General features: G+C 27.1%; 1 protein-coding gene across 1 annotated transcript; it reads right to left on the bottom strand.

Annotated features, from left to right (window-relative positions):
* Positions 1 to 506: 506 nt before the first annotated feature.
* On the bottom strand, positions 507 to 25,010 carry LOC103848644. The gene is made up of 2 exons (XM_009125514.3): positions 23,431 to 25,010; positions 507 to 18,673 (listed from the first exon to the last, which is right to left on the bottom strand). Exons 1-2 carry the CDS (start codon positions 23,717 to 23,719, stop codon positions 18,615 to 18,617), a joined length of 348 nt encoding a protein of 115 aa, XP_009123762.1. The 5' UTR covers positions 23,720 to 25,010; the 3' UTR covers positions 507 to 18,614.
* Positions 25,011 to 25,583: the final 573 nt, after the last annotated feature.

The following is a 25,583-nucleotide window of genomic DNA, read 5'->3' as shown; positions in this document are numbered from 1 at the left end:
CCAAATTTTTGAGCAATTCCATGCAGTCACCTAGAAACACAACTTGTTTATATCCAAGTCGATTTATTTGTTGAACAGCTAGTTACAATTCATTGTGCTACCAAAGGTGACATGGTAGCACTTATTAAGTGCTTGAATTTTGAGAATGCCTTCTTTGCTATAAAAACAATTTTGTCCATTTTTTTTCTTTTTTACCCTTTATATTTCTAAAAATTAATGAAATAAATCAAAAAATTATACAAAATACAAAAAATTGATAAAACACTCATATACACAAACTATTTTTTTTTTTTTAAACTTGATAAATTGAAATTTTAAATTACGTTCTACTAAAAGTATATTTTGTCTTCTACGGAAAATGAGTTAGTAGAAATTGAATTCGAGACTAAACATGTTCATCTAATTTTTTTAGAACGAGCAATCTACTTTTAATTAAACTTTTAAATATGGGGAATACGAATTCTACTAATTGTAAAGTTAACTATTTTTTCTACGAATGCAGTTTCTACTTTTATGAGGTATTCTAACATTCTAAAAATGCAAAATCTATACACTACTCAAATGGCTACATGAAATAGAATCTTCTAATGGGATTTCTGTTTTGGTTTTACGCAGTGTAGAAAGTGTATTCTACGGATAAGAAAACCTGATTTTGGCGAAAATTATGGAAGTTTCAGTTAAGAAAACATTCTAAAAGTATTTATAATATTCTAAGTTCCCTAAAACGTGTATAGGTTGATTTATCTTGTCATAAATATCAAAAAAAAAATTGTAATATTATAACTTCCCTAAAACGTGTATGCATTTTTTTTCATTTTATTAGACTTTTTATCAAAAAGATTATTTAAAAACGTTTCTTAATTTTTTATTAAACTTTTTAATAAAAAGAAATATTTTTCTTTAATTTTAACACTTCTAAAACGTTTGTACAGAAATAAAAATAAAACTTCGTAAACCTTTTTAAAAAAATTATTTTTGTAAAAAGTTTAAAACATTTATAAACTTTTTAATAAAAAAATTAAACTTTTAAATTTTAACGTTTTTCAAACATTTTTTTCATTAAACTTTTCACAATTCAATTAAATCTTTAAATAGTGTTTATTGTGTTTAGTTTTATTAATCAATTAATAGTTTTGAAATTATGAAAAATATACTCAAAGGATAATTAACGATGGATATATATCAAATGGACAACTATATTTTTTTATTCCGTTTTGGCAAAGTTTCCTCTTTTTTTCCTCTCATGAAACTAATCACCAATTAGAATGTTTGGTGCATCTTACTCTCTTACATTAAAACGGAAATATTGAGCAGCCATGTGTCACGGACTGATTTATCGCAGCAATCAGGATGTACGGCCTTAGTACCTTTTCACCCTTGTGGTTACTAAGTCATCCTTTCGGATAAACTCGATCAGCACTTACAGAGAGAAAATGTGAATACTTTTAGAGACAAGTCAGAGCTTTCGTAAGTATTTGTTTTATAACGTGGTGAATGATTTTACAGATGAGGCTTCACCCCCTATTTATATAAAATCACCTCCTCAGCGGATGGTGGAGATCGAACCGATCTAACGGCTCAGATCTTTTCCTTCCTATGAAGTACTTCACCCTTAAGCTACTTTATTCTAAAATATTCTACACACTTCCATCATTATTTTATATTATCCTTACTTAGATATCTTACAAGCTTAACACTTAAGAAAAATATTAAGTATGGTCGGTTTGAAACCTCTCGGTCTCGGCTCATTATTTCTTCAAAAGTTGGGACGTGACACTTGGGTGGCAAGTATCAAAACATCAATCTAACCACATGATCATATCTCGAAGAATCTACAAATATATTTTTCCTACGTCACACTAAATTTACATATAGGTAGAGATTAAGATGAATGAACCACTAAATTTTTGTGCAATTAGGCAACAAAAATCCACTGAAAATAAAGAAGCTTAATGCTTCATAAATTTGCTACTCTTACGAGAGAAAAAGGTTCAGGCTTTTGCTATGTATGAATGAAAAAGTATCAAACTCAAGTTTAATTTCTTATTGAATATGATACAAAAGCTTTGAACAATGTTGATATAGTATGTATTAGAAATAAAGTATCCCACATCGTTTTAGTGAGATATTAACTAATATATAAAGAGTTAGGAATAATCACTAATTAGAAAAATCTATTCAACGTTTGGCACATACGTTGAGAGGGGAGGCAGTTGCCCCCCCCCCCCCCCCCCCAATAATTTTTTTAAATTTAATACATATTATAGAGTAAAATAGTTTTTGCTCCCATATCAAAAATCTTACTTGCCCCCAGTACATTTTCTCTTTTCTCGGTTTTCTTTTTTCTTAAATGAGTTTTGTGTATTCAAGTAAATTTACTAATTTTCTTTGTTTAAAAAGAGATCATTTGTATAATTTTACTTTATACACTAATTAATAAATGTGATACATACGGACCCATATGATATTTTACGGTATCTTAAAGACTTGTAATAATACATTTCATTTTTTACGTAGAAAGCTTATAAAATTTTAATTCTAAACTTCAAATAGATTGCAGCAATTAAATTTATAATTTTGTTTTTGCAGAATTAATTGTTTTGAAGTGATATACTAACATTTTTTTTATATTACATCAAAAAGTTAAAATATTTTTACACAATTCATCATATTTAGTATAATATTGTTTGTTTGATAAACATATAACTAAATAATCAAAATACAATGACTAAAATAATATTTTTATACTTTTTACATTTTGTTAATTTTATAGAAAATAATAGCAAATTATAATTTATATTTTACAATGGTATTTTTTCATCATTGATTTTAAATCTCATATTTTAAAATTTATATTACTATGAAAATATTAATAAATTTAACAATATTTAAATTTTGACCCCAATAAAAATAAATTTTGGCTCCGCCACTAGTTATGCTATATATTTTCCCAGTCGTATTTTTTTTGCTACCATTTCATTCCTTTACAATGGCTTATACTTAAAACCAGGTTATTACATATCCTTGAATTTTATACCTGGCTCTCTTAGCTAGATGATCAACAATACTGAACCAAATTTCTAGGTACTTGATGAAAACTAAATCTATTCAATCCTGCTAGAGCTAAGATATCTTGTATTACAGGTGTTGCGTCATGATATTTGCTTCCTTTCCGCTTCTAGCTATTGCTATTTGATCCAAATTTTTGAGCAATTCCACGCAGTCACCTAGAAACACAACTTGTATATATCCAAGTCGATTTATTTGTTGAACAACTAGTTACAATTGATTGTGCTACCAAAGGTGACATGGTAGCACTTATTAAGTGCTTGAATTTTGAGAATGCCTTCTTTGCTTGTTAAGGACCATCCTTTTCAAACTCTTTTCAGTTGGTGACTTCCAGGATACATCCGCAATACAATATAGTTTTGTTTCTAGTGGAAGACTCTGAAGATATTTGATCAAAATGTAGTAAAAAATTTAACCTCAAATTGTTAACTCATGTTTTAACGAAAAGTTAATGTAGTTTTGATTTGGTAGAATTTAGAGAAATCATTTTTAAAAGAAATTTTATTTTCCGCTTGAAAAATAAAAAAATGTTGATGTTGGGTATGAAAAAAAAGGATTATGAATGTATATATCTCTTTGTGGGAAGTCAAAGATTAGTTTCTATATAATACCCTCCATTTTTAGCCAAAATCTTTTTACATATATTCTACGTTGTAGTCAAATAAAAATATAAACAAAATCTCAAATTCCATTTCAGTTTTTTTCATTCTTGTGTGTTTTAGCCAAAATCTTTTTATATATTATTCTAAAGAAATTCTTGTGTGTTTTTATTCAAAATGGAAGAAGAATCCATCTAATGATCCTCTCAAGATTGGTGGAGTTTCTGAAGTGGCCTCGACATCTGATCAACTTGGTGATGATGTTGAGAAGGACGAAAGATTCAAGATGCAGAGAGTATGAAATCTATGCAACAGCCAAGAAGAAAGATGAGCTCAACTTCTACTATTTTCAAACTTGAGCTCCTCTTTCTTCTTCTTGGCCGTTGCCTAGATTACATACTCTCTGCATCTTGAATATTTAAAGCGTATCTTTCATCCTTGTCAGCACCATCACCAAGTTGACCAGATGTCGAGGCCACTTCAGAAACTCCACCAAGCATGAGAGGGCCATTAGAGGATTCTCCTTCCATCTTGAATAAAAAACACAAGAATTTCTTTAGATAATATTATAAAAGGATTTTGGCTAAAAACACAAGAATGAAAAGACTGAAATGGAATTTGAGATTTTGTTTATATTTTTATTTGACTACAACATAGAATATATGCAAAAAGATTTTGGCTAAAAATGGAGGATATTATAAAGAAGCAAATCTTTGACTTCCCACAATGAGATATATACATTCATAATCCTCTTTTTCATACCCATCGACAACATTTTTTTGTTTTTCAAACAGAAAATAAATTTTCTTTTGATAATGAAATTTCTCTAAATTCTACGAAGTCAAAACTATATTAACTTTTTGTCAAAACGTGAGTTGACAATTAGAGGTTAAACTTTTTGTAGAAAATTGTCAAATCGGAACAAAAAACAGCATGGTTTTCTCTTTGCTATAAAAACAATTTTGTCCATTTTTTTTCCTTTTTACCCTTTCTATTTCTAAAAATTAATGAAATAAATCAAAAAATTATAAAAAAAATATAAAAAATTGATAAAACACTCATATACACAAACTGTTTTTTTTTTTGAAAAACTTGATAAATTGAAATTTTAATTATGTTCTACTAAAAGTATATTGTGTCTTCTACGGAAAATGGGTTAGTAGAAATTAAATTCCAGACTAAACAAGTTCATCTAATTTTTTTAGAACAAGCAATCAACTTTTAATTAAACTTTCGAATATGAGAAATACGAATTCTACTAATTGTAAAGTTATTTACTTTTTCTATGAATGCAGTTTCTACTTTTATGAAGTATTCTAACATTCTAAGAATGCAAAATCTATACACTACTCAAACGGCTACATGAAATAGAATCTTCTAATGGGATTTCTGTTTTGGTTCTATGCAGTGTAGAAAGTGTATTCTACGGATAAGAAAACCTGATTTTAGCGAAAATTATTCGGGAGAAGTCAGAGCTTTTGGAAGTATTTGTTTTATAACATGGTGAATGATTTTACGGATGAGGCTTCACCCCCTATTTATATAAAATCACCTCCTCAGCGGATGGTGGAGATCAAACCGATCTAACGGCTCAGATCTTTTCCTTCCTATGAAGTACTTCACCTTTAAGCTACTTTATTCTAAAATATTCTACACACTTCCATCATTATTTTATATTATCCTTACTTAGATATTTTACAAGCTTAACACTTAAGAAAAATATTAAGTATGGTCGGTTTGAAACCTCTTGATCTCGGCCCATTATTTCTTCAAAATTTGGGACGTGACACTTGGGTGGCAAGTATCAAAACATCAATCTAACCACATGATCATATCTCGAAGAATCTACAAATATATTTTTCCTACGTCACACTAAATTTACAGATAAGTAGAGATTAAGATGAATAAACCACTAAATTTTTGTGCAATTAGGCAACAAAAATCCACTGAAACTAAAGAAGCTTAATGCTTCATAAATTTGCTACTCTTACGAGAGAAAAAGGTTCAGGCTTTTGCTATATATGAATGAAAAGTATCAACCTCAAGTTTAATTTCTTATTGAATATGATACAAAAGCTTTTAACCATGTTGATATAGTATGTACTAGAAATAAAGTATCCCACATCATTTTAGTGAGATATTAACTAATATATAAAGAGTTAGGAACAATCCATTTATCACTAATTAGAAAAATCAATTCAACGTTTGGCACGTACGTTGAGAGGGGAGGCAGTTTGCCCCCCAATATTTTTTTTTAATTTAATACATATTATAGAGTAAAATAGTTTTTGCTCCCATATCAAAAATCTTACTTGCCCCCAGTACATTTTCTCTTTGTTCGGTTTTCTTTTTTCTTAAATGAGTTTTGTGTATTCAAGTAAATTTACTAATTTTCTTTGTTTAATGAGATTATTTTTCGATGTCAAAAAAAAAGAGATCATTTGTATAATTTTACTTTATACACTAATTAATAAATGTGATACATACGGACCCATATGATATTTCACGGTATCTTAAAGACTTGTACTAATACATTTCATTTTTTACGTAGAAAGCTTATAAAATTTTAATTCTAAACTTCAAATAGATTGCAGCAATTAAATTTATAATTTTGTTTTTGCAGAATTAATTGTTTTGAAGTGATATACTAACATTTTTTTTATATTACATCAAAAAGTTAAAATATTTTTACACAATTCATCATATTTAGTATAATATTGTTTGTTTGATAAACATATAACTCAATAATCAAAATACAATGACTAAAATAATATTTTTATACTTTTTACATTTTGTTAATTTTATAGAAAATAATAGCAAATTTATTTTATATTTTACTATGGTATTTTTTCATCATTGATTTTAAATCTCATATTTTAAAATTTATATTACTATGAAAATATTAATAAATTTAACAATATTTAAATTTTGACCCCAATAAAAATAAATTTTGGCTCCGCCACTAGTTATGCTATATATTTTCCCAGTCGTATTTTTTTTGCTACCATTTCATTTCTTTACAATGGCTTATACTTAAAACCAGGTTATTACATATCCTTGAATTTTATACCTGGCTCTCTTAGCTAGATGATCAACAATACTGAACCAAATTTCTAGGTACTTGATGAAAACTAAATCTATTCAATCCTGCTAGAGCTAAGATATCTTGTATTACAGGTGTTGCGTCATGATATTTGCTTCCTTTCCGCTTCTAGCTATTGCTATTTGATCCAAATTTTTGAGCAATTCCACGCAGTCACCTAGAAACACAACTTGTATGTATCCAAGTCGATTTATTTGTTGAACAGCTAGTTACAATTGATTGTGCTACCAAAGGTGACATGGTAGCACTTATTAAGTGCTTGAATTTTGAGAATGCCTTCTTTGCTTGTTAAGGACCATCCTTTTCAAACTCTTTTCAGTTGGTGACTTCCAGGATACATCCGCAATACAATATAGTTTTGTTTCTGGTGGAAGACTCTGAAGATATTTGATCAAAATGTAGTAAAAAATTTAACCTTAAATTGTTAACTCATGTTTTAACGAAAAGTTAATGTAGTTTTGATTTGGTAGAATTTAGAGAAATCATTTTTAAAAGAAATTTTATTTTCCGCTTGAAAAATAAAAAAATGTTGCTGTTGGGTATGAAAAAAAAGGATTATGAATGTATATATCTCTTTGTGGGAAGTCAAAGATTTGTTTCTATATAATACCCTCCATTTTTAGCCAAAATCTTTTTACATATATTCTACGTTGTAGTCAAATAAAAATATAAACAAAATCTCAAATTCCATTTCAGTTTTTTTTATTCTTGTGTGTTTTAGCCAAAATCTTTTTATATATTATTCTAAAGAAATTCTTGTGTGTTTTTATTCAAAATGGAAGAAGAATCCATCTAATGATCCTCTCAAGCGTGGTGGAGTTTCTGAAGTGGCCTCGACATCTGATCAACTTGGTGATGATGTTGAGAAGGACGAAAGATTCAAGATGCAGAGAGTATGAAATCTATGCAACAGCCAAGAAGAAAGATGAGCTCAACTTCTACTATTTTCAAACTTGAGCTCCTCTTTCTTCTTCTTGGCCGTTGCCTAGATTTCATACTCTCTGCATCTTGTATATTTAAAGCGTATCTTTCATCCTTGTCAGCACCATCACCAAGTTGACCAGATGTCGAGGCCACTTCAGAAACTCCACCAAGCATGAGAGGGCCATTAGAGGATTCTCCTTCCATCTTGAATAAAAAACACAAGAGTTTCTTTAGATAATATTATAAAAGGATTTTGGCTAAAAACACAAGAATGAAAAGACTGAAATGGAATTTGAGATTTTGTTTATATTTTTATTTGACTACAACATAGAATATATGTAAAAAGATTTTGGCTAAAAATGGAGGATATTATAAAGAAGCAAATCTTTGACTTCCCACAATGAGATATATACATTCATAATCCTCTTTTTCATACCCATCGACAACATTTTTTTTGTTTTTCAAACAGAAAATAAATTTTCTTTTGATAATGAAATTTCTCTAAATTCTACGAAGTCAAAACTATATTAACTTTTTGTCAAAACGTGAGTTGACAATTAGAGGTTAAACTTTTTGGAGAAAATTGTCAAATCGGAACAAAAAAACAGCATGGTTTTCTCTTTGCTATAAAAACAATTTTGTCCATTTGTTTTCCTTTTTATCCTTTCTATTTCTAAAAATTAATGAAATAAATCAAAAAATTATAAAAAAATATAAAAAAATTGATAAAACACTCATATACACAAACTGGTTTTTTTTTTTGAAAAACTTGGTAAATTGAAATTTTAAATATGTTCTACTAAAAGTATATTGTGTCTTCTACGGAAAATGGGTTAGTAGAAATTAAATTCCAGACTAAACAAGTTCATCTAATTTTTTTAGAACAAGCAATCAACTTTTAATTAAACTTTCAAATATAAGAAATACAAATTCTACTAATTGTAAAATTATTTACTTTTTCTACGAATGCAGTTTCTACTTTTATGAAGTATTCTAACATTCTAAGAATACAAAATCTATACACTACTCAAACGGCTACATGAAATAGAATCTTCTAATGGGATTTCTGTTTTGGTTCTATGCAGTGTAGAAAGTGTATTCTACGGATAAGAAAACCTGATTTTAGCGAAAATTATTAGGGAGAAGTCAGAGCTTTTGGAAGTATTTGTTTTATAACATGGTGAATGATTTTACGGATGAGGCTTCACCCCCTATTTATATAAAATCACCTCCTCAGCGGATGGTGGAGATCAAACCGATCTAACGGCTCAGATCTTTTCCTTCCTATGAAGTACTTCACCCTTAAGCTACTTTATTCTAAAATATTCTACACACTTCCATCATTATTTTATATTATCCTTACTTAGATATTTTACAAGCTTAACACTTAAGAAAAATATTAAGTATGGTCGGTTTGAAACCTCTCGGTCTCGGCCCATTATTTCTTCAAAAGTTGGGACGTGACACTTGGGTGGCAAGTATCAAAACATCAATCTAACCACATGATCATATCTCGAAGAATCTGCAAATATATTTTTCCTACGTCACACTAAATTTACAGATAAGTAGAGATTAAGATGAATGAACCACTAAATTTTTGTGCAATTAGGCAACAAAAATCCACTGAAACTAAAGAAGCTTAATGCTTCATAAATTTGCTACTCTTACGAGTGAAAAAGGTTCAGGCTTTTGCTATGTATGAATGAAAAGTATCAACCTCAAGTTTAATTTCTTATTGAATATGATACAAAAGCTTTTAACCATGTTGATATAGTATGTATTAGAAATAAAGTATCCCACATTGTTTTCGTGAGATATTAACTAATATATAAAGAGTTAGAAACAATACATTTATCACTAATTAGAAAAATCTATTCAACGTTTGGCACGTACGTTGAGAGGGGAGGCAGTTTGCCCCCCAATATTTTTTTTTAATTTAATACATATTATAGAGTAAAATAGTTTTTGCTCCCATATCAAAAATCTTACTTGCCCCCAGTACATTTTCTCTTTGGTCGGTTTTCTTTTTTCTTAAATGAGTTTTGTGTATTCAAGTAAATTTACTAATTTTCTTTGTTTAATGAGATTATTTTTCGATGTCAAAAAAAAAGAGATCATTTGTATAATTTTAATTTATACACTAATTAATAAATGTGATACATACGGACCCATATGATATTTTACGGTATCTTAAAGACTTGTACTAATACATTTCATTTTTTACGTAGAAAGCTTATAAAATTTTAATTCTAAACTTCAAATAGATTGCAGCAATTAAATTTATAATTTTGTTTTTGCAGAATTAATTGTTTTGAAGTGATATACTAACATTTTTTTATATTACATTAAAAAGTTAAAATATTTTTACACAATTCATCATATTTAGTATAATATTGTTTGTTTGATAAACATATAACTAAATAATCAAAATACAATGACTAAAATAATATTTTTTATACTTTTTACATTTTGTTAATTTTATAGAAAATAATAGCAAATTATAATTTATATTTTACAATGGTATTTTTTCATCATTGATTTTAAATCTCATATTTTAAAATTTATATTACTATGAAAATATTAATAAATTTAACAATATTTAAATTTTGACCCCAATAAAAATAAATTTTGGCTCCGCCACTAGTTATGCTATATATTTTCCCAGTCGTATTTTTTTTGCTACCATTTCATTCCTTTACAATGGCTTATATTTAAAACCAGGTTATTACATATCCTTGAATTTTATACCTGGCTCTCTTAGCTAGATGATCAACAATACTGAACCAAATTTCTAGGTACTTGATGAAAACTAAATCTATTCAATCCTGCAAGAGCTAAGATATCTTGTATTACAGGTGTTGCGTCATGATATTTGCTTCCTTTCCGCTTCTAGCTATTGCTATTTGATCCAAATTTTTGAGCAATTCCACGCAGTCACCTAGAAACACAACTTGTATATATCCAAGTCGATTTATTTGTTGAACAGCTAGTTACAATTGATTGTGCTACCAAAGGTGACATGGTAGCACTTATTAAGTGCTTGAATTTTGAGAATGCCTTCTTTGCTTGTTAAGGACCATCCTTTTCAAACTCTTTTCAGTTGGTGACTTCCAGGATACATCCGCAATACAATATAGTTTTGTTTCTGGTGGAAGACTCTGAAGATATTTGATCAAAATGTAGTAAAAATTTTAACCTCAAATTGTTAACTCATGTTTTAACGAAAAGTTAATGTAGTTTTGATTTGGTAAAATTTAGAGAAATCATTTTTAAATGAAATTTTATTTTTCGCTTGAAAAATAAAAAAAATGTTGCTGTTGGGTATGCAAAAAAAGGATGATGAATGTATATATCTCTTTGTGGGAAGTCAAAGATTTGTTTCTATATAATACCCTCCATTTTTAGCCAAAATCTTTTTACATATATTCTACGTTGTAGTCAAATAAAAATATAAACAAAATCTCAAATTCCATTTCAGTTTTTTTCATTCTTGTGTGTTTTAGCCAAAATCTTTTTATATATTATTCTAAAGAAATTCTTGTGTGTTTTTATTAAAAATGGAAGAAGAATCCATCTAATGATCCTCTCAAGCTTGGTGGAGTTTCTGAAGTGGCCTCGACATCTGATCAACTTGGTGATGATGTTGAGAAGGACGAAAGATTCAAGATGCAGAGAGTATGAAATCTATGCAACAGCCAAGAAGAAAGATGAGCTCAACTTCTACTATTTTCAAACTTGAGCTCCTCTTTCTTCTTCTTGGCCGTTGCCTAGATTTCATACTCTCTGCATCTTGTATATTTAAAGCGTATCTTTCATCCTTGTCAGCACCATCACCAAGTTGACCAGATGTCGAGGCCACTTCAGAAACTCCACCAAGCATGAGAGGGCCATTAGAGGATTCTCCTTCCATCTTGAATAAAAAACACAAGAGTTTCTTTAGATAATATTATAAAAGGATTTTGGCTAAAAACACAAGAATGAAAAGACTGAAATGGAATTTGAGATTTTCTTTATATTTTTATTTGACTACAACATAGAATATATATAAAAAGATTTTGGCTAAAAATGGAGGATATTATAAAGAAGCAAATCTTTGACTTCCCACAATGAGATATATACATTCATAATCCTTTTTTTCATACCCATCGACAACATTTTTTTGTTTTTCAAACAGAAAATAAATTTTCTTTTGATAATGAAATTTCTCTAAATTCTACGAAATCAAAACTATATTAACTTTTTGTCAAAACGTGAGTTGACAATTAGAGGTTAAACTTTTTGGAGAAAATTGTCAAATCGGAACAAAAAACAGCATGGTTTTCTCTTTGCTATAAAAACAATTTTGTCCATTTTTTTTCCTTTTTATCTTTTCTATTTCTAAAAAATAATGAAATAAATTAAAAATTATAAAAAATACAAAAAATTGATAAAACACTCATATACACAAACTGGTTTTTTTTTTTGAAAAACTTGGTAAATTGAAATTTTAAATATGTTCTACTAAAAGTATATTGTGTCTTCTACGGAAAATGGGTTAGTAGAAATTAAATTCCAGACTAAACAAGTTCATCTAATTTTTTTAGAACAAGCAATCAATTTTTAATTAAACTTTCAAATATGAGAAATACGAATTCTACTAATTGTAAAATTTTTTACTTTTTCTACGAATGCAGTTTCTACTTTTATGAAGTATTCTAACATTCTAAGAATACAAAATCTATACACTACTCAAACGGCTACATGAAATAGAATCTTCTAATGGGATTTCTGTTTTGGTTCTATGCAGTGTAGAAAGTGTATTCTACGGATAAGAAAACCTTATTTTAGCAAAAATTATTAGGGAGAAGTCAGAGCTTTTGGAAGTATTTGTTTTATAACATGGTGAATGATTTTACGGATGAGGCTTCACCCCCTATTTATATAAAATCACCTCCTCAGCGGATGGTGGAGATCAAACCGATCTAACGGCTCAGATCTTTTCCTTCCTATGAAGTACTTCACCCTTAAGCTACTTTATTCTAAAATATTCTACACACTTCCATCATTATTTTATATTATCCTTACTTAGATATTTTACAAGCTTAACACTTAAGAAAAATATTAAGTATGGTCGGTTTGAAACCTCTCGGTCTCGGCCCATTATTTCTTCAAAAGTTGGGACGTGACATTTGGGTGGCAAGTATCAAAACATCAATCTAACCACATGATCATATCTCGAAGAATCTACAAATATATTTTTCCTACGTCACACTAAATTTACAGATAAATAGAGATCAAGATGAATGAACCACTAAATTTTTGTGCAATTAGGCAACAAAAATCCACTGAAACTAAAGAAGCTTAATGCTTCATAAATTTGCTACTCTTACGAGAGAAAAAGGTTCAGGCTTTTGCTATGTATGAATGAAAAGTATCAACCTCAAGTTTAATTTCTTATTGAATATGATACAAAAGCTTTTAACCATGTTGATATAGTATGTATTAGAAATAAAGTATCCCACATCGTTTTAGTGAGATATTAACTAATATATAAAGAGTTAGGAACAATACATTTATCACTAATTAGAAAAATCTATTCAACGTTTGGCACGTATGTTGAGAGGGGAGGCAGTTTGCCCCCCAATTTTTTTTTTAATTTAATACATATTATAGAGTAAAATAGTTTTTGCTCCCATATCAAAAATCTTACTTGCCCCCAGTACATTTTCTCTTTGGTCGGTTTTCTTTTTTCTTAAATGAGTTTTGTGTATTCAAGTAAATTTACTAATTTTCTTTGTTTAATGAGATTATTTTTCGATGTCAAAAAAAAAAAGAGATCATTTGTATAATTTTACTTTATACACTAATTAATAAATGTGATACATACGGACCCATATGATATTTTACGGTATCTTAAAGACTTGTACTAATACATTTCATTTTTTACGTAGAAAGCTTATAAAATTTTAATTCTAAACTTCAAATAGATTGCAGCAATTAAATTTATAATTTTGTTTTTGCAGAATTAATTGTTTTGAAGTGATATACTAACATTTTTTTATATTACATCAAAAATTTAAAATATTTTTACACAATTCATCATATTTAGTATAATATTGTTTGTTTGATAAACATATAACTAAATAATCAAAATACAATGACTAAAATAATATTTTATACTTTTTACATTTTGTTAATTTTATAGAAAATAATAGCAAATTATAATTTATATTTTACAATGGTATTTTTTCATCATTGATTTTAAATCTCATATTTTAAAATTTATATTACTATGAAAATATTAATAAATTTAACAATATTTAAATTTTGACCCCTAATAAAAATAAATTTTGGCTCCGCCACTAGTTATGCTATATATTTTTCCAGTCTTATTTTTTTTGCTACCATTTCATTCCTTTACAATGGCTTATACTTAAAACCAGGTTATTACATATCCTTGAATTTTATACCTGGCTCTCTTAGCTAGATGATCAACAATACTAAACCAAATTTCTAGGTACTTGATGAAAACTAAATCTATTCAATCTTGCTAGAGCTAAGATATCTTGTATTACAGGTGTTGCGTCATGATATTTGCTTCCTTTCCGCTTCTAGCTATTGCTATTTGATCCAAATTTTTGAGCAATTCCACGCAGTCACCTAGAAACACACCTTGTATATATCCAAGTCGATTTATTTGTTGAACAGCTAGTTACAATTGATTGTGCTACCAAAGGTGACATGGTAGCACTTATTAAGTGCTTGAATTTTGAGAATGCCTTCTTTGCTTGTTAAGGACCATCCTTTTCAAACTCTTTTCAGTTGGTGACTTCCAGGATACATCCGCAATACAATATAGTTTTGTTTCTGGTGGAAGACTCTGAAGATATTTGATCAAAATGTAGTAAAAAATTTAAACTCAAATTGTTAACTCATGTTTTAACGAAAAGTTAATGTAGTTTTGATTTGGTAAAATTTAGAGAAATCATTTTTAAAAGAAATTTTATTTTTCGCTTGAAAAATAAAAAAATGTTGCTGTTGGGTATGCAAAAAAAGGATTATGAATGTATATATCTCTTTGTGGGAAGTCAAAGATTTGTTTCTATATAATACCCTCCATTTTTAGCCAAAATCGTTTTACATATATTCTACGTTGTAGTCAAATAAAAATATAAACAAAATCTCAAATTCCATTTCAGTTTTTTTCATTCTTGTGTGTTTTAGCCAAAATCTTTTTATATATTATTCTAAAGAAATTCTTGTGTGTTTTTATTAAAAATGGAAGAAAAATCCATCTAATGATCCTCTCAAGCTTGGTGGAGTTTCTGAAGTGGCCTCGACATCTGATCAACTTGGTGATGATGTTGAGAAGGACGAAAGATTCAAGATGCAGAGAGTATGAAATCTATGCAACAGCCAAGAAGAAAGATGAGCTCAACTTCTACTATTTTCAAACTTGAGCTCCTCTTTCTTCTTCTTGGTCGTTGCCTAGATTTCATACTCTCTGCATCTTGTATATTTAAAGCGTATCTTTCATCCTTGTCAGCACCATCACCAAGTTGACCAGATGTCGAGGCCACTTCAGAAACTCCACCAAGCATGAGAGGGCCATTAGAGGATTCTCCTTCCATCTTGAATAAAAAACACAAGAGTTTCTTTAGATAATATTATAAAAGGATTTTGGCTAAAAACACAAGAATGAAAAGACTGAAATGGAATTTGAGATTTTCTTTATATTTTTATTTGACTACAACATAGAATATATGTAAAAAGATTTTGGCTAAAAATGGAGGATATTATAAAGAAGCAAATCTTTGACTTCCCACAATGAGATATATACATTCATAATCCTTTTTTTCATACCCATCGACAACATTTTTTTGTTTTTCAAACAGAAAATAAATTTTCTTTTGATAATGAAATTTCTCTAAATTCTACGAAATCAAAACTATATTAACTTTTTGTCAAAACGTGAGTTGACAATTAGAGGTTAAACTTTTTGGAGAAAATTGTCAAATCGGAACAAAAAACAGCATGGTTTTCTCTTTGCTATAAAAACAATTTTGTCCATTTTTTTTTCCTTTTTACCCTTTCTATTTCTAAAAATTAATGAAATAAATCAAAAAATTATAAAAAATACAAAAAATTGATAAAACACTCATATACACAAACTGGTTTTTTTTTTTTTGAAAAACTTGATAAATTGAAATTTTAAATATGTTCTACTAAAACTATATTGTGTCTTCTACGGAAAATGGGTTAGTAGAAATTAAATTCCAGACTAAACAAGTTCATCTAATTTTTTAGAACAAGCAATCAACTTTTAATTAAACTTTCAAATATGAGAAATACGAATTCTACTAATTGTAAAGTTATTTACTTTTTCTACGAATGCAGTTTCTACTTTTATGAAGTATTCTAACATTCTAAGAATGCAAAATCTATACACTACTCAAACGGCTACATGAAATAGAATCTTCTAATGGGATTTCTGTTTTGGTTCTACGCAGTGTAGAAAGTGTATTCTACGGATAAGAAAACCTGATTTTAGCGAAAAATTATTAGGGAGAAGTCAGAGCTTTTGGAAGTATTTATTTTATAACGTGGTGAATGATTTTACGGATGAGGCTTCACCCCCTATTTATATACAATCACCTCCTCAGCGGATGGTGGAGATCAAACCGATCTAACGGCTCAGATCTTTTCCTTCCTATGAAGTACTTCACCCTTAAGCTACTTTATTCTAAAATATTCTACACACTTCCATCATTATTTTATATTATCCTTACTTAGATATTTTACAAGCTTAACACTTAAGAAAAATATTAAGTATGGTCGGTCTGAAACCTCTCGGTCTCGGCCCATTATTTCTTCAAAAGTTGGGACGTGACACTTGGGTGGCAAGTATCAAAACATCAATCTAACCACATGATCATATCTCGAAGAATCTACAAATATATTTTTCCTACGTCACACTAAATTTACAGATAGGTAGAGATTAAGATGAATGAACCACTAAATTTTTGTGCAATTAGGCAACAAAAATCCACTGAAACTAAAGAAGCTTAATGCTTCATAAATTTGCTACTCTTACGAGAGAAAAAGGTTCAGGCTTTTGCTATGTATGAATGAAAAGTATCAACCTCAAGTTTAATTTCTTATTGAATATGATACAAAAGCTTTTAACCATGTTGATATAGTATGTATTAGAAATAAAGTATCCCACATCGTTTTAGTGAGATATTAACTAATATATAAAGAGTTAGGAACAATACATTTATCACTAATTAGAAAAATCTATTCAACGTTTGGCACGTACGTTGAGAGGGGAGGCAGTTTGCCCCCCAATATTTTTTTTTAATTTAATACATATTATAGAGTAAAATAGTTTTTGCTCCCATATCAAAAATCTTACTTGCCCCCAGTACATTTTCTCTTTGGTCGGTTTTCTTTTTTCTTAACTGAGTTTTGTGTATTCAAGTAAATTTACTAATTTTCTTTGTTTAATGAGATTATTTTTAGATGTAAAAAAATGAGATTATTTTTATAATTTTATTTTTATACATTAATTAATGAATGTGATACATACAGCCAATATGATATTTTACAGTATCTAAAAGACTTTGGACTAATACATTTTGCTTTGTACGTAGAAAACTTATGAAATTTTAATTCTACTCTTCAAATAGATTGCAGCAATTAAATTTATCAAATTATTTGTTTGCAGAGTTAATTGTTTTGAAGTGATATACTAACATTTTTTATATTACAACAAAAATTTAATATAATTTTACACAATTCATCATATTTAGTATAATATTGTTTGTTTGATAAACATATAACTAAATAATCAAAATACAATGACTAAAATAATATTTTTACACTTTTTACATTTGCTAATTTTATAAAAAAAATAATAACAAATTATAAAATATATTTTACAATGGTATTTTTTCATCAATGGTTTTAAAACTCATATTTTAGAATTTATTTTACTATTAAAATATTAATAAATTTAATATTATAAATATACTAATATTTAAATTTTTACCCAAATAAAAATAAATTCTGGCTCCACCACTACTTATAGAACATATGTTTTCTCATAATAAATAATAACGAATCAAAATGAATTGTTATATGAATTTACCTATATTTTTTTATAGAACATAGTAATACTTAATTTTTGCTTACCCATTTCATTAACTCAAGTTTTACTAAATAGAAAAATTATTCTCAAAAATTATTGAACATAACTATTGAATGGGAAATGTATAACATAATTTGTTTAATAGTTGAAGAACTCGTTTTGTTTTCGTTGTAAGCTTCTTGTCCAAATGGTCAAAACAATATGTTTTTTTTTTGTAACTAAAGAACCATATGTTTCCTCTTTCATTGTATGCGAAATCTATCGAATCTGTTATCCAGTGATTCATAGTCTAACCCCTTTCCTTGGGTAGATTTTTTATATTTATCTATGAATTTCTAGAGCTGCAACCTCGAAGATGTTAAACCGTAGGTATTTAGGTAGATCATTTCTAATAGCTTACTCTATTTTTTACTCTAGAAAATAGAGTGATGAACAAAAAAAAAAATTTATTCTATATTTGGAGTAAACCTGTTTAATATAGTACAATTGAAACATTTTTACTCTAAAATTCTATTTTAGAGTGAAAAACAAAGTAGAGTTGGAGATGCCCTTAGGTGTATTGTTGTGTTCGTGAGAAAAGGCATCAAGAACATAAACATATCTAACTACAGACTTTTTTATTTTTTTAAAATATGAGCTAAGAAAATAGAAAAAACCATGATGGCTTCAACGTTAGCCTTGAAAAGATTCCGATAGGAAAACAAAGAGTTTTGTGAAAAGAAATAACAAGATCACAAGTCACATAAACAACAACAACAACGATGAAAATGATTTGTGGTTTAAGTCTTCTTCAGTCAATCACAGAGTGGATCAGAATGGATGCTTCCTCTGTCGTTGGAACTGCATCTTCTGCATTTACAAAAAAAATAGTTAAAAATTTAAAACTAATTAACAATTGTCTACTTAAATGCTTTACAAACCCCAAAACAAGTTATTTTAGAGCATTTCCAAAAAGGAATTATATTTTGAAGCTTCCAAAACTCTATATTTGAAGTTTAAAGGTGTTCTTCTCCAAAAGCAAAACTTCAAACTCAACTTCAAAACTATTTGTATTTTATAATATGGACTTTATATCAGTCATAACTAATTTGAATTCATAAAACTTTTGTAAATAACTAACACACATATAAACATATTACAACAATATTAATTAATAAAATATTCTATCAAAATTTAATAAGAATAACTTAATTAATATTAAACTTCAAACAAAATACCATATTATTCCATAAAATAATTTTCGTAATGCATATACGATCTATTAGTGCATTTCGAAGGCTCTCCTCATTTTTACTTTGTAGATTACGAGCTAAAAGTTGTTGAATTTGGATGATATTGATACTTGTAAATACATAAGATCGGAACAAGAAAGTAAAAGAGAAACATAAAATATTGCTAAAAGACTAATTTATTTTTGATGATATTAATACTCGTGAATATATTCGATATAAACAATAAAGAATTGTACAAAAAGGCATCAAAAACAACAACAACAACCATCTTCAGTTACACAAAAAAAATTAGACAATATTTAAAAATTTTAAAGGTTCCGGATCAAACTTACATGACTATTAGTATTGTTATAATATTTAAATTTGTGTAATAGTTATGTTTTCATGTAATTAAAAAAAAAATTTGTTAAGTTTCTTTTGTATATTATTGTTGTCTAAATCTAATTTAAAATATTTTAAAGTTATATTTAATTTTATGTGTAAAATTTAAAATCTGTAAACAAAAATTAAAATATATATGAGATATAATTTTTTAAGGATTAAAATAGTAAACAATAAAATATTTATGAATCATAAATGTGATGTGTGATTGTAAGAACCAAAATGTAAATAAAAATATGAAACTTCAAATTTGAAGTTTTGAATAGTGAAACTTCAAATATAGAGTTTCACTCTTCAAAATTTCAAATTTGAAGTTTTGAAGTTCCTTTTTGGAGAGCAAAAAACTTCAAATTTGAAGTTATAGAGTGTTTTTTGGAGATGCTCTTAGAAAGATTTGGCTTTAGATATCCGGACTTCAATCAAGGTGTTGGTGGAAGGGGTTGGTTTCTTTTATACTCCAGATTCAAATCATTTTTTTTTTAGTATTAAGGATTATTCTTTAAATCAGGAATATCTAAAAAATGATTTCAAATCTGTGGACGACTATGAGTTTAAAGATTAGAATTCCTCTGATAACAAATAAAAAATCTGTATTTCATGGAAGCATCTATCTAACTAATTATGGGAACAAAGAGACAAAATGGTGATTACTTTCCACAAATCAAACAGTTTAGATATCTAAATTGTTTAACAAACATATCTCTTATATACTAAAACACAAGTCACATGACCAACAAAATTTTTACATGTGTAATTGTTAAAAATCAAAAACAAATTATCAGACTTTTTTCATTTCAGATATTCATGTAACTGGCAAAGATCATATTTTCTCTAAAGAAACTACTTCGACGGTTACACGTTCAAAAAGGAAAAAAAAAATCTAACACCCTATGTCTAACTGCTCTATCTCCTATATATAACATATAATAAACTGTTTTTGTTTTCCTTTTTATTGCTTCTCTTTTTTCTTTCGATTGTTTCATCTTCTTTGTTGTTTTAGTTTGGTTTGAGTGTGGCAGAAATCTTTTAAACGTTCATTCTTCTTTTTGCTGAAATTACTTTTTCACAATTCCTTCTACATGATTCAAGTTGAAAATATACACTTCTTTTTCAGCTTAATGTTTCATGATAAGACCTGCACCTTGTGCAGGGTAAATTTATATGAAAATTATTTAAGAAATATCATATGAAAAATAAAATTTATATTATTGATCGAATTAATATTTTTGACCCTTAAACAATTTTTTAAATTTTTTTGTTAATTACATAATTTGTTTACTTATGAACTGATCCCATTTTTAAAAATATTTTAAGTCAAAAATTATTTATCGCATAAAAACCTAACGTTTAGGCTCGAGAATCTCATGCCTACTATTTGGTTACAATGAAACTATGTCAGCTCGGTTTTATATCATGATTCAGCAATTTAAAAGTTAATTATGGTTATGAGAGGTTTACGTTCACGTGTCAATTATATCTATCTTCGATATTTTTCTCATTTTTGTGTCATTTTGGTTATTGCTTGATATAAATATTGATTTTTGAGTTTATTATCATTTCTTATTTAGAAATGATTATGATTTAAAATTATTAAAGAGATACATGCTTAGGTTAAGATCTGAGTCTTGTGCAGAATAAATATTTTATATTTATTACTTATTTTATTTTTTTCTGCATATTATGAAATGTTGGAATAAGCTTGAAGGATAAAGAAGCTTGAGAGAGAAGTAAGGAGACCTAATCCTACCGAGCCATGGAAATAGAAAACATAATAAGTTTAGGAGTTATCTAAAGATATGTTTATCTATTAGGATTAGGAAAATATAATCTCTATATAAGTAGATATTGAGTTGTGATATCACTTAAGAAGATTAGAGATTTGAGAGCTTGTGTTTTGAGAGAGTTTCACAAGTTATAATAAGAGAGCAATTCTTATTTGAGTCTTCAAGTTCTATATTCGAGTTCTATATGAAATAATAAAATAATAACTATATATTAAATAACTAAGAAATCAGTTACTATTATGTAATAAATTGGCTTGCACATATAAATCAAATGGCCACTCTTGTTTATTCCCCATCATTTTAGGATAAATAAATCAAAACAATCAATCTTATCTATCGTATATGATATATAATTAAATGTAAACGATATGAAGTAAATATATATTAGCATAAACACTATTAAAATAAAATTATTTATTTATATGATTTTATTATCATTGTATCTTATTATAGAAAAAATTTAAACATTGATCACAAAATTTTATGTTAGAATTTTAACAGTTTAGTCATTTATACTCGTTTTGAAAAATTCAAAATACAACATATACAAAAAAAAAATCTAATTTTTAATATATGATTAATGTAATTGTGTAATTTATTTTTAATAATAAAGAATTAAACAAAATGATAGAAAATATACATATTATTAGCAAATCTTCATTATTTAAAATCATTCATTACTATATATATATATATATCATAATCATAGGTTTTATTTAAGGAAATAATATATAATAAATTTCAATTTAATAAATGAATAGTCCATAATGAACATACTATATAATATATCATTCTCTAACAATTTAATTTTAGACTAACAAAATTCTCAATTGATTTTCAAGCCGTCACGTAAACAAATTAACATTCCAATTACGTGAAAACTCAGCATGACACTTTTTTAATTGGTACAAACTACATGTTCTAAATTTTTTAAATGTTTATCTATTAATATATAAGGAACGTTAAACCATTGATCATTGATTTTTAACATAATAATTTTAACAGTTTTAGTAATTTTGTCTTTTTAAAATTTCAAAATATAACATATACGAAAAAAATCTATATTTTAACTTTATAGCTAATTTGATTGTTTTAATTATTTTAGTAATATAAAATTAAACAAAAACGATGGATGAGATATGAATTTTTATCAAATCTTTATTATTAGAATCATTAATTGTCATATATATATATTAGTCATATTCTGTAACTTTTATTTAAGGAAAGAAAATAAAATAGTAATTGTACACATGATTAGTTTAATGAAAAGTATAATATATACTTAATTGGACCAACATATTTTCTAAGGAATCTGAATTTCATTCTGATGATGACACGTGGCTACACTTAATGGTTGTAATGTTTCTCAATTAATATATAAGGGATGTGGAAGATCATAGCTTTGTTTCACAGAGTATTACTATCAAAAGCATGAAGTCATTCTCATTATCAAAAACTATGTAGAGAAAAGTAAACATATTTACATTTTAAAATTATGATATCTAAAAATCTGTTTAACTAGATGAAGCTCAACTTTGTCCAGGTGTTTTATATTAAAAAGAGATGGTATTCAAGCTTTAATGAAATATAATTGATAAAAAAGGAATTAGGGAAAAGAGAGTGATTAGTTTCTATTTTGACATAATTAATTTTCATTGAGTCTTTAATTGTTATATTAGGATTTAATCTTTATTTTCAATTTCAGATATCAAAATATGTTCAATTAAATTTTAATTATCATAATTTCATTGTTTCATTTGAGTTTATTTTCGTCAATAAATTCATATTTTATGTTTATTATGGTAACAGTGAAGAGATTTATATTTTTAAGAAGTATTATTTACAAAAAAGTCAATGTATCAAATATGATATTCTATACCATATTTTTATGCGTATCTTATATTTATAAAACAAGCTTTCAAACATACATAATGTATTAATTTCTCAAAATAAAATCAAAGAAACTGTTTAGTGCTGCTTTATTTGAATTACTTTTAAATCCATGTACCAAATGTGCTATCGAGATTTTAAAATATGTGACTAATATAAACATTAGTTATATATAATTAGGGTTTTGTGATGATCACAATAAAACTAATCCGTGCGAAGCACGGGAGACAACACTACTATACTACTAAAACTGAGACGTCTCACAAATTTTAGTACAATAGCTTAAACTGTGTAAGCCCGTTTTTGAACAAAAGCGTACCTGGCAGATGAAAAATGATCTTTTCTAAGATTCCAGCTCCTGAACCCTCTTTCTTCTTCTCATCTTCATCTTCACATTCAGATTTCTGAGTATTTTCACCAGATTTTTCATCTACTGCTGTTGTTGTTGCACCCATCAAGTTGGATATCAGATTGTTCAAAATCCCACCATTACCTCCCTCCTCCTCTTCTTCTTCTTTTGTTTTATCTTCGTTACTTAAGAGATTATCTGCTTCTGGAACGCCCTCTTTCATATTTTCTTTTGTTTCTTTGCTTACCATTGGTTCCATTCTTTTCCTTGAGACGGTACCATTCTACATGTGGTAAAGTAAAACTAGTCCCTTTATTCAGCCAAATCAGTGATAAATAAACTATATTGTTGTATTAATTCCATGAAAAAAGAACAAACATTTAGATATATCGACATCCAAAACCGACCAAAAAGAAAGGAAGACAATATGGTTATCCAAAAAGAAAGAGATAATATATCTTTGATAAGAAAAGGAGAATATATCTTAGCCTCTAAGCTAATTAACTAAACTTTTATGTTATTCAAAGCGAATCTTGAAAGACACACGATACGTCCACTGTTCTAGACAAGCAGAGCCATGCATGTACCTCGTAACTTGCTGTGTCGGTGGTACACTGGTAACCCATATACTGCAATACACGTGACCATTAAAACATATTGATATTTTTGTTATCTCGGATTCCATGCATATATTCCAGGGGATGGCATGCCAATCTCGAACATTTTTTTTTTTTTGGTAAAAATGTAAGTCTCGAAATGTAAGTCACGAACATTTTGCAAGATTAATTCAATACATATAAAACTAATAACTATTCTGTGGTTTTAGAGACTTGTCCAAATGTCCATGTGTGTTTTGATAACTTAAGCCAAAAAACTCAAATCTCTGAGAGTTAGAATTCACCATATAGTTGTTACGAGTCATAACGGCTAGCTTTTATATATCCTTAATATTTGAGAAAATCCATCTATGAGACCTACTTTTTGGATTAAAAACAAATTTAATTTTGTTAAAGAGTAAAAAAATATTTATACTCTACGGTTAACTAATTTAAACTTAGATTTAGTTAAGGCGATTGCATTTTGAGAATAGGATTTCAAATTTTAAAAATAAAAATTTAAAATTAAAATTTTCAAAACAAAAAAAAAGTTATTTTGATCATTTTTCTATTTGAGATAATTGTCTAAAATAGAATGCAATGTTATTTAATTAAACGGACTTCCACATCACACCTCTAGTCTATGATACTTATGCATTGATTAGTAGAGGATTAGCATTATACTCTACATGATCCAATCAATAATTGTTAGAAAATCATTTAGAAAAGCATTAACTAAATGTTAATGCTTTCCAAATGCTCTCTGACCAATGCTCTTATATGAAGCTTTTAGAAAAGCATTTGCATATATAATTTATCAAATTAAGAAAAATATATAATTACATCATTTATTTTATTTAATAATATCATAAAATTATTTTTATATCCAGGAAATAAAAAATTGATTTCTGAAATTAATTTACAATAAAAATACTTTAAAAAATAGTATTTCACATTAAAAATATAATTAAATTATATGAATTAAATTATATTATAAATATGAAATATTAATTTTAAATAGATATTTTAATTATAAAATTTATTTAAAATAATATTTTTCGATATAAGCATAATTTTTAGATTATTAAATAAAATAAATTAATTTTATATCTTTTAATTTTATATGTTAATATATATATATATATATATATATATATTCGAAATATATTCATTAAAATAAATATATTATAGATTATAGATTAATTTTTTTAATAATTTAAAATAGCATATTCATACTGTTATACCAATCATCTTATTAAACAGTTTAGCAAAAGCATATAGTTTTTGCAGCATACTGCTTTTATATACTACTTCTATATACTGCTTTTATAGCATACTCCTACTCAGTGCCGGTCCGGACTTACCAGGTGCCTATAGACTTAAAAAATATGCCCCTTCAATATATTAATTTTTGCTTTATTTTTTGTTATTTAATAAAATAGCATTAAATCATATTAATATTTATTTATTTTTAAAAGAAAAATATGAAAACCTTATTTATGAAGTTTTTTTTCAAAAGTTATTTGT

Source organism: Brassica rapa, chromosome A01, assembly GCF_000309985.2.
Source record: "Brassica rapa cultivar Chiifu-401-42 chromosome A01, CAAS_Brap_v3.01, whole genome shotgun sequence".
Lineage (NCBI taxonomy): Eukaryota > Viridiplantae > Streptophyta > Magnoliopsida > Brassicales > Brassicaceae > Brassica > Brassica rapa.
This window is presented reverse-complemented; position numbering and strand designations above follow the sequence as displayed.